The sequence below is a fragment of the Phyllostomus discolor genome, chromosome 5 (genome assembly GCF_004126475.2).
Source record: "Phyllostomus discolor isolate MPI-MPIP mPhyDis1 chromosome 5, mPhyDis1.pri.v3, whole genome shotgun sequence".
NCBI lineage: Eukaryota > Metazoa > Chordata > Mammalia > Chiroptera > Phyllostomidae > Phyllostomus > Phyllostomus discolor.
The window spans coordinates 36,827,958-36,842,009 of record NC_040907.2 but is presented as its reverse complement, the minus strand read 5'-3'; the positions used below and the strand labels follow the sequence as shown (position 1 = coordinate 36,842,009).

The window sequence follows — 14,052 nt, the reverse complement described above, 5'->3', positions numbered from 1 at the left end:
TGAATAATAGGGAGCACTGTAGATTTGTTATACCTACCTTACTTTGGCCATTGTTTTTGAGTATATACAAGCTAAATACTTTTCATGCCTTTATCAAACAACTGATTTAAAATACATATTAAAGAAAGTGACATACAGTATGTCTTCTAGAGAAGTGTTTTGTAAAGCATACTAAAGAAAGCTAGTTTTAAGATAGATTCTGAGGGAAAGAAGATTCATGGTCAAATAAATTTAGGAAGGGCGAGGCATGCTCCTCCTTTGGGAAGGTCATAACATACATCAGCTTGTTAAAGGCTCTGAAAAGTCCTATAGTGAAGAAATCTGTTTAAACTTCTTTAACTCAGGATCCCTCAGTTTAATGTATTAAGGAAGACTTTTATCTATTTATGTGAATATTTAATTTTTTTTACTTATTGATTTTCTAAAAAGAGAGAGGAAGGAGAAGATGGGGAGAGAAAAACAGAGAGAGACAGAGACAGAGACAGAGACAGAGACGGAGACAGACATCCATTGTTGTGCCCCTCATTCAGGCACTCATTGCTTGCTTCTTGTATGTGCTCTGACTGGAGATCCAACAGCAGCCTTGGCTTATCGGGACAATGCTCTAACTGAGTACCCAGCCAGGGCTGAATGTTTTTTAAAACCATAAAACCTGGGAAGACACTGAAGGAAATGCCACACTAAGCAGTGATCCTTAAATTCATATGTGCATTTGAATCTCATGGGGATTGTGTTAAAATGCAAATTCTGATCTAGCAGACCTCGGGTGTAAATTCTTCATTTCTAACAATCCCCTAAGTGGTGAGACCACATTCTGAGCACCACTGAATCATGAAAACTTTCTTCAGAATCCTGTCAACCTATTAATTAACATTCTTTGAGTATGGTCATTCAAGAAGCTCCATGTCTAAGTATATTCTCACCATGGGGCCTAGTCACTAACTTCAAATACCACTGGGGCCCTGTCAAAACCCTGGGGCAGTATTTTCTAGTTCCCCCTCCATAACAGAGATTCCATTTGCAACTCTCAGACTGGCTGCTTCCGGAATCAACCTCACCCTGGAGAATAAGGTTGGAAAGGTTAGTTTAACCAAGTTGTTTGTGGTCACCTTTCTAGAAAGTAAGTGCTACAGGGTTGAGATATCCAACTCCACGTCCATTACAATCTTCCCTTCTCATAATCTCAATTAGCTCAAATACTCACCCTTTCTGGGCTGATTGTGAATACTGATAGCCTGGGTCTGGTAGTTCCCATCATCATTCTGCACACACACGAGATGCGAGTCTGCCTTCTCATTGAAGCAGGCCCCTCCCGCCAGGACGTGCTCGTTTGACTTGTTCATGGCCTTCATCATCTGTAGTCAGAGAAGAGGATTAGCTCTCTTTCTTATTCTGCAAGAATGGGCTTTTTTTTTTTTTTTTGTCTGACATGGCATAACTCCTTCACCTTCAAAGACAAAACAATATTACTATTTATTACAGTGACAAAGGGGCTCTGAATAATAAAAACAAAGTGAAAAATCAGTCAAATAAACAAATACAAAAATTCTCTGTATAGTTTATAGGTGATTCATATTGTAACCTGGGCACATGACACATTTTGCATTCATTTGTCTTTTATTGCTGCACTAAACTTAGTTTAGCTAATTACAGTAGTTTCTGTTATCCAGTGGAGTCTCTTAAGACGTATTTATACTTAAATTCTAAGTCAAAAGAAAGTCCCATATTTAAGTGTGTCTGTTGTCTTTTTCTATGGCCATGTAAAGGAGTGAGACCTTTCTGTAAAATACATAAACTCCATTGCTTCTTAGTTTTACTAACCTATGCATGATATCTTCATTGAAATCATTTACTAATACTTTGCTTTGTTCTTACCAAAGGATTTTAAATGATTCTGTATTTCGCCATGTATGATACGCAACCACATTTTGTGCTCATTATCCATGGGATTATTATACCCACTATTACACCCATGGTATGTAATCATTATACCCACGTATAATGCGCACCCTTATTTTTCCCCTCAAAAATTTGGGCAAAAAAGAGTGCATTATACACCACAAAATATGGTAATTCTGAAGCTAATGTAAAAACTCATTTTGCATCTAGTAAACAAATCTGAACTTATATATCATCTTGCTGTTAAATTCTGGCTTTTGGTTGAAAGAGGCTAATAATTGTTTTTTATTTCCCATTTTTCACTTCATGCTATCCAATTTGTCTAACTTTCTAATTCGATCCTTTAAAATGGCTTCAATCTTTTAAAAATCTAGTCCACAACTTTTATTTTACTCCACTCTTCCACTTATAAGTTGAATTACCACAGTATGAAAAATATCAGATAAACCCTGGCTGGTATAGCTCAGTGGACTGAGCGCTGGCCTGTGAACCAATGGGTTGCCGGTTCAGTTCCCAGTCAGGACGAATGCCTGGGTTGTGGGCCAGGTCCCCGGTAGGGGTTGTGCCAGAGGCAACCACATATTTTTTGTGGCTGTGGCCACAAACCAGCTTTCTGTCTTGTTTCCCTTCTGATTGTATATCCTTATATACAGGAATGCTTGCTGATGCAGCACTATTTCCCATCTGCGAGCTTCAGCATATGCTATTACTTAGTCCACCTTGCTTTCCCTCTCCCATATCCCAGCACCTGAAAAAGCTGCCCCCCCAAGTCAAAGCATACTAAAATAGCGGTTCCTGCATATAGCCTTCTTTAACTCTCAATTAGACACCAATGTGACCACTGCTTTCTTTGAAATGCCACAGCACACTCTTTGTATTCCTTATGTGACATTACCCACATCCAGACTTGGATTAAGAGCAAGGAGTCAAGTAAGACTGCTTATACTTTGGTCCTGGTTTTGAAACTAATTAGCCTGTGCCCTTGGGTAAGTTATTTGATTTCTCTGTGTCCCAGTTTCCTCCTATATAAAATGAAATAATGAAAGTAATTATTTCATATAATTATGAGTATTAAATAAATATTTGTAAAGTGCTTAGAACAGCACCAAGAACATAATAAGTGCTGTTTGTTAAATAAAATTTATATGCTTGCTTCCTCCACCTTGTTTATGAAATCATAAGTCAACCTTAAAATCTGTAGCAAATAATTCAATCCAGTACCTCTATTAGATAATGGGATTCAGGATCTTCCTAAGAAATAAAAAATTAGTGATGACATACTAATAAAAGGCAGAAAAGCAAATGCTGTGAAAACAGTCTGTGCAAAATAGCTAACATATATGGAGCACCAACTGTGAGCCAGGCACTGAGCTAATGATATATGGGTCTTATCTTGAAAGAACCATTTTAAGATACCAAATGAAGTAGTGCATAAACCTTATCTTTTATATTTCCCACTGCTGGAGTCTAACCATCGATGAAGATCACAAGAGCCAATGACAGAATATAGTTCTAGGAATGACTGTGCTGAAGAAATGTGTAAGGAGTTACTACACCTAATTCACTTCTGAACATGCCATGCCTTTCAATTTCTTCTCTGACATCTCATGTTAAAAATGACAGTTGAGTCCTGGCTGGTGTGGCTTAGTGGACTGAGTGCTGGCCTGGCCTTAGTGGACTGAGTGCTGGCCTGAGTCCTGGCCTGGGTTGCCAGTTCGATTCCCAGTCAGGGCACATATCTGGGTTAAGGGCCAGGTCCCCAGTGGAGGGTGCTTGAGAGGTAATCACACATTGATGTTTCTCTCCCTCTCTCTCTGTTTCCTTTCCCCTCTGTCTAAAATTAAATAAACAAAATCTTTAAAAAAATGGCAGTTGATTCAGCTTTTTGATTTGAAGTAGAAAGGGCTTGTAATAGATAAATTTAAGCAGGGCCTTGAGGAACAGTTATAAAACTTGTATATGATGTGTAAGGCTTATTAGCACAGGGCCTTGCTCAGGGCAGGTGCTCAATAAATATTTGCTGAATATATTAATTAGTATGCCATATAAGTAGGGATGGATTTGGAGGTTTTGCCTTATACATGGAATTACACTGATAGTAAATGTTGTTAGCATAAATTTTTAAAAAATTTTGGCTCACTTACAATTGCAGGGTCATGTAGATTAAGTATCTAATAAAATAGGCTTTAATGATTCCATTCTGTAAACACTTATCAAGTGACAAGAACTTTAGGTGGGAAGATCCACTACAAAGGCATGAAAAATCTATGAAAGCAAACCACTGTACCATGGATCCGATGAAGAATGAAAGACAGACTCTCTGCTCCCAAGATGCTTAAAATCTGGAGCAGAAGGGAATTCATACTGATCAGCTACACATGTTACATGAATAAAGAAAGATGGGAAAACATAGGAAAGAAAGGATGACATTGTCTGAGGGATGGAGAATTCCAGGGAAGTATCCTAAAGGGCATCATTTGGATTTGCTTTGAAATCAGGTACAGAGCAAGAACACTTTGGAAAAACAGAAAAGAGCGAGTGAAGAAACAAACAGAACTGAGAAGAGAACACTGAGCTGAATAATGAAGGAATTGGGGGAAGAATATCCTTTTTCAGGAGATATTTAGAAAAAATATAAATACTTATCTTTCCAGTTAGCTAGAGTTCACTTGTGTCCAGAAGCTAGCACCCACCTTCTAGTCCTCTGTGTCTACATATTAACTATGAACCTTTGCTCATTCGTCTAGCAAATACTTAGTGAGAATGTAATGTGTACCAGGCATTTTGTTAGTACTTCATTTAGTTAGTAAATTCCTCCTTTCATGAAACTTAGATTCTTGGGAGTGTAAGGAGAGAAAATAAAAACAATAAACAATACATGTAATGTCAGACACTGACAAGTACTAAACAGAAAAACAAAGCATGGAAGGGGGCTGGGGGTACTGGTGCCATTTGAACTAGGACAGTCAGTGGAGGACTTACCGAAAAGTGAGAGGAAAGCAATGGGATTGTCTAAGGAAAGGCCTTGCAGCATTTAGAACAGTGGGTGCAATGGCCCTTGGAGGTGGCATGACAGCATGTCTGGTAGTTTTCGGGGAAGAGTAAGGACTGTGTGGAAGGTTAATGCAGGAGCTGAGTGACAGAAAAAGAAGAGGTATACACATTAGGTTACAGAGGTAATGGGTTAAGGAATACAAATGGTGTAGAGGACTTCAGCTTTCTATTCTGAGTGGGATAAAAGATCTTTGGAGGGTTTTTGAGCAGAGCAGTGATATGATCTGACTTAGTTTTAACAGGATCGCTCAGGCTGCTGTGGTGAGAACAGACTGAGGAGGGAGAAGGTACCAACAGGAAGACCGTTGTTAGTAAGCTACCGCACAAATCTGAGGCAGGGATGATGTCAATTTAGACCAAGATCGGTCCAGGGGCAGAGAGGTGGATGGGTTCTAGATATATTTGGAAGGTAGAGACAGCAGAATTTCCTGTTAGTTTAAACATGGGATATGAAAGAAAAGACAGATGACTCCAAAGTTTTGGGCCTGGGAACCGTAAGGATAGCACTGCCCTTAACTTAGGAAAAGCAGTGAGAAGAGCAGGTTTTGAGAGAAGATCAAGAGGTAAGAGTAGAGCTTGCTAAGTTTGAGATGCCTATCAAATGGAGATGTCAAGTGGGCAGTAAGACACTCAAGTCTACAAAACAGGGGAGAGATTCAGGCTGGAGAAAGACTTGGAAGGCATCAGTAGAGAGACAGTATTTAAGGATAATTCCAGTATTATCCAGAAAACTGGATAGATCTTCAAGGAAATGGACACAAACAAATAAAACTTAAAAGGACTAAGACCTTGCAGACTCTCTGAATTTTTATCTGTGGTTAAACACTGCCTTCTACACGTAAACACAAGGAGCAGCGACACCAACAGTCAGTGGAACATCACTTCCCCCCTCTGCACTATCTTCCAGGGCACAGCTCCCCAACTCCTGTCATTCTTTTGAAAAGAGGGCTATCTGGGCCTCCTCCCTAAGAGAAAAGAAATGTATTCCTTGAAGGCCAGAAAATAAAACATTCCTCAGAATTTAGGGCCATCTGTTCTTGCTTGTGCTACAACAAACCTTTGAAATCATGCTTTTGTAACTTCACATTTCTCTGAAGAATATGTGTAATTTTGAATTAAAATAAACCCAAACTCCTATTTTAGGATGTTAGAGTGAAAAGAATCTCAAGAAGCCATTCAGCCTAAATTATATAAGACGGGGAGTTATACAGATATAATTTCAAAGATTCTTACACTGTATCACAGCTAACATAAACTTCTCTATCCCTGTCTCTGGTTTTGAGTAAAGGGTTATTAACAAACTTTTGTTCCTTTTTGCTGAGACTCTGACACTGGGTTAACTCTTTGGCTCTATTACCCCAGTGACCTGATAAAAGTTTGAATGTTTATTACATTACTAGAAAAAAATTGCTTTACTTTTAGTTATATTTAAAATGATTGCTAAAATGTACATATTTAAATTTTGACATATGTACACACCCACAAAAACAGCACTTGAAATCACTATTCTGTTCTATTGATCTATGTATATACACATATATTTGCACCAAAATAATACTGTCTGGATTAATCTACCCTTAAAATAAGTCTTAACATCAAGCAGTGTAAGTCCCTGAACTATGTTCTTTTTGAAAGTTGTCTTGGCCACTCTAGGTTCTTTGTATCTCTATATAAATTTTAGAATCAGTGTCTCAATTTCTTTTTTAAAAAACAGTGTGCTGGTATTGAGATCATGTTGGAGCTATGGATCAATTGGGGGAGAATTAACATATTAACAATATTGAGTCTTCTGATCCACAAACATGGGGTATCTCTTCATTTATCTCAGTCCTCTTTAATTTCTCTTAGCAATGTTCTGTAGTTTTCAGTGCAAAGGTATTGCAGATCCCCTGACAAATTTATCCCTAAATATGTCCTGTTTCTGATGCTGCTGTTTGTTTTCAACTCCAATTTCTAATTATTTATTGTTAGCATATAGAAATATGATTGATTTTTACCCAATGGTTTTGCAACTTTGCTAAATTTACTTATTAGATCTAGTAGTCATTTTGTAAAGTCCTTAGGATTTCTTACATAGATAATCATGTTACCTGTAAAAGATGATCTTACTTCATTTTTTAAATCTGTAATCATCTTATTTTCTTGCTTTATTACATTGGCTAGAGGCTCCACTGGAATGTTGAACAGAAATAAAACTAGACCTTCCTTCTTTGTTCCTAATCTAAAGAGGAAGCATTTAATCTTCCACCACAGAAATATTAATTGTAGGTTTTCTTGGTAGATGCTTATTAGGTTATGGAATTTCTCTTCTATTCTTAGACTGCCAAGATACATACACACCGTGAATGGAAGTAGGATTTCATCAAATGCTTTTTCTGCATCATATAATTTTCCATCTTATCCTGCCAATTCAGTGAATTATAGATTGATTTTTGAATGTTATAACAACTTGGAATGTTTTTTTAAATTTATTGGGGTGATATAAGTTAATAAAATTACATAGGTTTCAAGTGGACAGCTCTATAATACATCAATTGAATAATGTATTGTGTGTTTACAACCCAAAGTCAAATCTCTTCTGTCACTATATATTTGACCCCCATGGAATAAACCCCACTCAGCCATGATGCAACTTACTATTTTGTGTATTTGTGAACTGAATTTACTAAACATTTGTTATGTATTTACACAACTAACTTCATGAGCAATACTGATATGTAGTCTTATTTCTTGTAATTTTTTTTCTGTTTTTGTCACTAGAATGAGAGTCCCTCCTCATCTATTTCCTGACAGTGTAGTGTTTCTATAGACCTGATGTTATTTCTTCCTTGATTTATTCAAGTCGACAGTGAAACCATTTGAACCTGGTCTTTTCTTTGTGGGAAGGTTTCTAACAATAATTAAATTCTTTCAATAGATACAGAACTATTCATGTTATCTGCTTCTTCTTGGCAGAAGTATGTCAGCTTAATGTTCAAGGAATTTGTCCACCTTGACCACATGAATATGTATTGGCATAAATGTGTCCATAATATACCATTATTGTCATTTTACTGAAGTAGGACCTGTGATGACATACCCTATCCCATATCTTACAATGGTAATTTATGTTTTTGCTCTCTACCAAATCAGTCTGACTAGAAGTTCCTCAATTTTATTGAACTCAAAACTAGATTTTGGTTTCATTTTCCAATTTTTTTTGTCTTCTATCAGTTTCTGGTCTGATTATTTCCTTACTTCTGTTTACTTTGTTTCATTTGCTCTTAATTTTCTAATTTCCAAAGATAGGAGAGTAGGGCATTGATTTGAGATTATCTTTTTCCCCCAATATAGAAGTTTCATGCTATCAATTTCTTTCTAGTCACTGCTTTAGCTGTATCCCACAAATTGCTATATGCCATGTATTTATTTTCAGTCAGCTCAAAATATTCTAATTTTCCTTCAGGTCTTTTCTTTGACCTACTGGTTGCCGAGAAGTGTATCTTTTGTTTCCAAATACTGAGATTTTCTAGATCTTTCAGGTATTGATTTCTAATTTAAAGTTATTGTAGTCAGACCTCTGGCTAAGATGGAGGTATAGGTAGATACGTTTTGCTTCCTCACACAACCAAAAGAAGGACAACAACAAATTTTAAAACAGAGACAACCAGAACTGCCAGAAAACTGAACTGTATGGAAGTCTGACAACCAAGGAGTTGAAGAAGAAACATTCATCCAAATAGGTAGGAGGGGTAGAGATGGGCAGCCAGGGTGGAGAGGACATGCAGCAAATGATGGACTGGGCAGGTGAGGCAACAGCTGGCGGATCAGTTAAGTCCCATATTCGCATGTGGATAAGCAGGGAGGAACAACTGGGGAGCAAGACAGACCTCACAACCCAGGGTTTCAGTGTGGGAAAGTAAAGCCTCAAAATTTTCCACTGTAAAAGTCTGTGGGGGTTTCGTGGTGGGAGAAACTCCCAACCTCACAGGAGAGTTCCCTGGAGAGACCTACAGGGTCCTAGAATAGATAAAAGCCCACCCACCTGGGAATCAGCACCAGAAGGGCCCAATTTGCTTGTGGGTAGGGAGGAAGTGCCTGAAAGCAGGTGGAGAGCTAAGCAAGAGGCACTGTCCCCTCTCTGACCCCTCCCCCACATCCAGTGCCACAATGCATCAATGTGGGTTGCCTTGTCCTGGAGAAGACCTAAGGTTCTGTCCCTTACAATGTATAGGTGCTCCAAGACAAAGCACTATGGCCCAAATAAAAGAATACATCAAAACTCCAGAAAAAGAACTAAACAACAAGGAGATAGCGAACCTATCAGGTGCTGAGTTCAAAATACTGGTAATCAGAATGATCACAGAAATGATTGAGTACAGACACAAAATAGAGGAAGAAGGGAAAGTTATGCAAAGTGACGTAAAGGAAAATTCTACAGGGAACCAACAGTGATGGAAAGGAAACCAGGACTCAAATCAATGGTTTGGAGAAGGAAGAAAGAAACATTCAACCAGAATGGAATGAAGAAACGAGAATTCAAAAAAATGAGGACTGGCTTAGGAACCTCCAGCACATCTTGAAATGTTTCAACAACCGAATCATAGGGGTGCCAGAAGGAGAAGAAGAAGAATCACAGATTGAAAACTTATTTGAACAAATAATGAAGGAAAACTTCCCCAATTAATCTGGCAAAGGAAATAGACTTCCAGGAAGTCCAGGAAGCTCAGAGTCCCAAAGAAGTTGGACCCAAGGAGGAACACACCAAGGCACATCATAATTAAGTTACCCAAGATAAAAGATAAGGAGAGAATCTTAAAAGCAACAAGAGAAAAGGAGACAGTTACCTACAAAGGAGTTCCCATAAGACTATCAGCTGGTTTCTCAACAGAAACTTGCAGGCAAGAAGGGGCTGGAAAGAAGTATTCCAAGTCATGAAAGGCAAGGACCTATATCCAAGATTACTATATTCAGCAAAGCGATCATTTAGAATGGAAAGGCAGATAAAGTGCTTCTCAGATAAGGTCAAGTTAAAGGAGTTCATCATCACCAAGCCCTTATTACATGAAATGTTAAAGGTACTTATCTAAGAAAAAGAAGAAGATCAAAACTAGGAACAGTAAAATGACAAGAAACAGCTATTAACAACCAAATCTAAAAAACAAAACAAAACGAAAACAAAGAAAGCAAAAAAACTAGAAAGGGAACAGAACCAAAGAAATGGAGATCACATGGAGGGTTACCAACAGGGGAGTGGTGAGGGGGATGGGGATGGGGGAAAGATACACAGAATAAGTAGCATAAATGGTAGGTAGAAAATAGACAGGGAGAGGTTAAGAATAGTACAGGAAATGGAGAAGACAAAGAACTTATATGTACAACCCATGGACATGAACTTAAAAGGGGGGAATGTGGGTGGAAGGGGCTGTGCAGGGCAGAGGGGAATAAAGGGGGAAAAATGGGACTACTATACTAGTATAATCAATAAAATATATTAAAAATTATTTATAGATATTATTAATATGTTGGATTTAAATCTAACATATTGCTTTTTATTTTTTTGGTTCCATCTCCTCTTTGTCCTCTTTTTGTTTGTCTTTTTTATGTTATTCCAGTTTATCTTCTTTATTGGCTTATTAGCCATACCTCTTTGCTTTAATTTTTCTAATGGCTACATTTGGATTTACATTATATGTCTTTATCATTCTACCTTTAAGAAATATTACACCACCTCCCATGTCCTATAAGAACCTTACATCTGTATACTTCTGTTTCCCTTTCCCTGGCCTTTGTGATATTGAGGCCATTTATTTTGTTTCTACATAAGTTATAAACTCCACAATACATTGTGTTTTTTGTTTGTTTTAATTACCTTTTAAAGAGGTTTTACATTTATTATTTTTGTTGTACTTCATTCCTTTATGAAGATTCATATTTCCACTGTTTAGAGTTCTCCATGAAGGGCTTCCTTTAACATTTCTCATGGAATAGGTCTGCTAATAATACAATCTTTTAGCTATTATATTTCTGAAAAAGCATTTTGCTTGATTTCTGAAAAATCTTTTTACTCAGTATAAGATATAGATTGATAGTTTATTTTTTTTATCCTCATCTGAGGACATGTCCACTTCCACTGATCCTAGAAAGAGGGGAGGGGAAGGAGAAAGAAAGAAAGAGAAGCATCGATGTGAGAGAGAAACACTGATCTGTTGCCTTCGTAATGCACCCCAACTGGGGTCATATCTGCACACACCTGAGTGTGTGCAACAAATGGGAACTGAATCCACAATCTTTTTGGTTTGCAGGATGATGTCCAACCAACTAGCCACACTGGCCAGGGCTTTTGGCACTTTAAAGATTCTGCTGCACTGTCTTGCATCTTGAATTGTTTTGATGAGAAATGTGTTGTCATTCTTCTATTGGTTTCTCAGTATTTAATGTGGATTTTTTTTTCTCTAGGTGTTTCTAAGTTTCTTCTTTTTAGCACTGGTGTTACATCATTTTATGATGATGATTATAATGTTCCTTGATGTAGTTTTCATCCTATTTCCTTTTATTGGGGAGTTCACTGAGTTTCCTGAATCTATGGGTTTATATTTCTCATTAAATTTATAAAACTTTCCATAATTGATTCTTCAAATATTTTTCTGTCTGCCCATTTCTCCTCTCCTTTGGGGACCTCAATTACAGAGTTAGGCCATCTAACACTTCCCACAATTCAATTATAAGCTGTTCATTTAATTTTTTAGTTGTTTCTCTTTGTGTTTCATTTTGATAGTTTCTGTTACTGTTTTTAAGCTTACTGATTTTTTTTTAGCAATGTTTAATTCAATGTGTATTTCATCTCATTATCATTTCTTTGTTTGACTTGGGTCTTTTTTTTTTTCTATGTTTCTTAAGGATACATACATGCCTAGATCAGTATCTGGTATATGATATACCATCAATAAATGTTAGTTAACACAATGATAAAAATCATCTCATTATAAGATGTGAATAGGGTTACCTAAACCAACAGAGACCTTCAATGGCCTTGAAGAATAAGATTAGATTATTTATTTACAATGACTACTTCATTTTTTCATTTTCTATGCTACCAGAAGTACTGTTTTTTTTCTAAGTTTCTAAGCTTAAAGTCTCCCCTAGTGAGCCCCTCTTTCCACATTTTACATGTAGCTGCCGGAACTCAGTTTTCTAAAATTATTTTCATTGTCACTTTTCTAATATAGAATCTGTGAAACCTCTTCACAAATTATCATATTAAAGTCTACATTCCTTGTCTGTTTTTGAAGGCCTTCGAAAACCCACCAGTCTCTCTGCACAGCTTCATTCCCAGTCTCCTTAGCCTCTTCTTCACTAGGCAGGTTATCTCCCACGGTCCCCACAAGACACGATCATTCCTGCTGCTTTCCTGCCTTGGTTTAAGATGGCATCTATTCTCCTTTTCACTTGTTGTTTTTCACCCTTCTCTTTCTAGCACCTAAACATCATTCACTGTCCATTCCAAATATTTCATGCATTTATATTTAGACAGCATTTACATTTACATGAACATTTAAAAACATCTTCTACATGGAACATGGTGCTCTGGCTGTTAGAGATTCAGAACCAATTAGAAATGAAGAAACATTCTTAACAGCTCCATTAATCAGAGTTCTCCCCTCTCTAAACTTTTAGTAAACTTACAATAAATCTCAAAACTTGTTTTTATACTGTTCTATCCATGTTAGCTCTGTTTCATGTCTTCATTCAATATATATTTCTTGTGCAATTACTCTATATCAGGTAGTCTGCTAACAGTACAGTGGTAAATAAGATACAATCTCTCATGGAACTAGAAGTCTAGTAGAGAAAATAGACACTGAACAAGATCATTACAAATGTACTGAGTACTGCACATAGGATGTATGGAATTCTAGGACACTTATAACAGGGAGAGTTACCCCAGTAGGGACTTAACAAAATCCTAGCTGAGAAAATGCCATTTAAGCTGATGCCAGAAAAATGAGTGAGTATGAGGCAGGTGAAGAGTACGGCAAGTGTGCATCAATAAGGAAATAGCTTGTGCAAACGCTATAAAGCAAAAAAGGAACAGAATTTAGGAAATAATAAGAAAGACCATTGGTATAAATGGAAAAATTAATGCGAGAAAAAGTGGAATATTGTGGTGATTAAGTGAAATAATGTATAAGAAATTACTTTTTCAAATATAAAGTGAAGAATTATTAGACACAACACATTTCATCTGTCTGAGACTAAGAAAGACAATTATGTTGAGTTGAAACCAAAACTGAATTAGAAGGAAAGTCAGTCTGCTAAATCAGGTAAGAAAAATAAGTGATAATAAATTGGTGAACTTGATTGAAAATGGAATATAATAAATGATAAGAAATATAGTTACTACTTTTGAACAAAGATTTGTGAACCTGAACAACCATAAATCCAGGAGGCAGAACTCAGAGAAAGACAGATAATATGAATGGCAGCTGTTGTAATGAATATCATCAGTCAGTACTGAAATAACCATGGGGAGTCTCACAGTTTTTACAGATACACAAAACAGACCCAATTCCCAACACAAAGTACCACCTTGCAAACACCAACACTTTTGACTGGGATAGTCAAAAACTTTGTTTTGTTTTTTTTCCGTAAAATGACTCTAGTAGCATTTAGCTGTCTTTATTCAAAACAATTATGCCAGTTGTATTGTGACAGCTGTCATTATTGGCATGCATTTAGAAAAAATTATCAAAATCAGTGAATTTTTGTGTAGCCATTTTAATATTGAAGATGGAAGAAAATACACATTTTCAGCATAGTATGCTTTCTTATGCTCTAGTATGCAACTGACCCCCCCCCCCCCAAAATATTTGTGCAGTGTATAGAGAAGGTGCTGTGACTGATCGGACATATCAAAAGTGGTTTGCGAAGCTTGGTGCTTTAGATTTTGCACTGGACAATGCTCCACTGTCTGGTAGACCAGTTGTAGTTAATGGGCAATCAAATCACAACATTCATTGAGAGCTACCAACATTATACCACATGAGAGATAGTCAACACACTCAAAATATCCAAATCAATAAAATTATTGGTGAAAATAAAAAATGTGTCTTTTATTTT

General features: G+C 36.9%; 1 protein-coding gene across 2 annotated transcripts in view; it reads right to left on the bottom strand.

The window, feature by feature from the left end:
- The window catches only part of ZFYVE9 (zinc finger FYVE-type containing 9), a 124,965-nt gene that overhangs the window by 11,298 nt on the left and 99,615 nt on the right, over positions 1-14,052 (bottom strand). For both annotated transcript variants that reach the window (XM_028511350.2, XM_028511349.2), the window contains one exon: positions 1,205-1,355. In XM_028511350.2, coding sequence (XP_028367151.1) covers positions 1,205-1,355 — 151 coding nt within the window. The remainder of the gene's footprint in view (positions 1-1,204; positions 1,356-14,052) is intronic.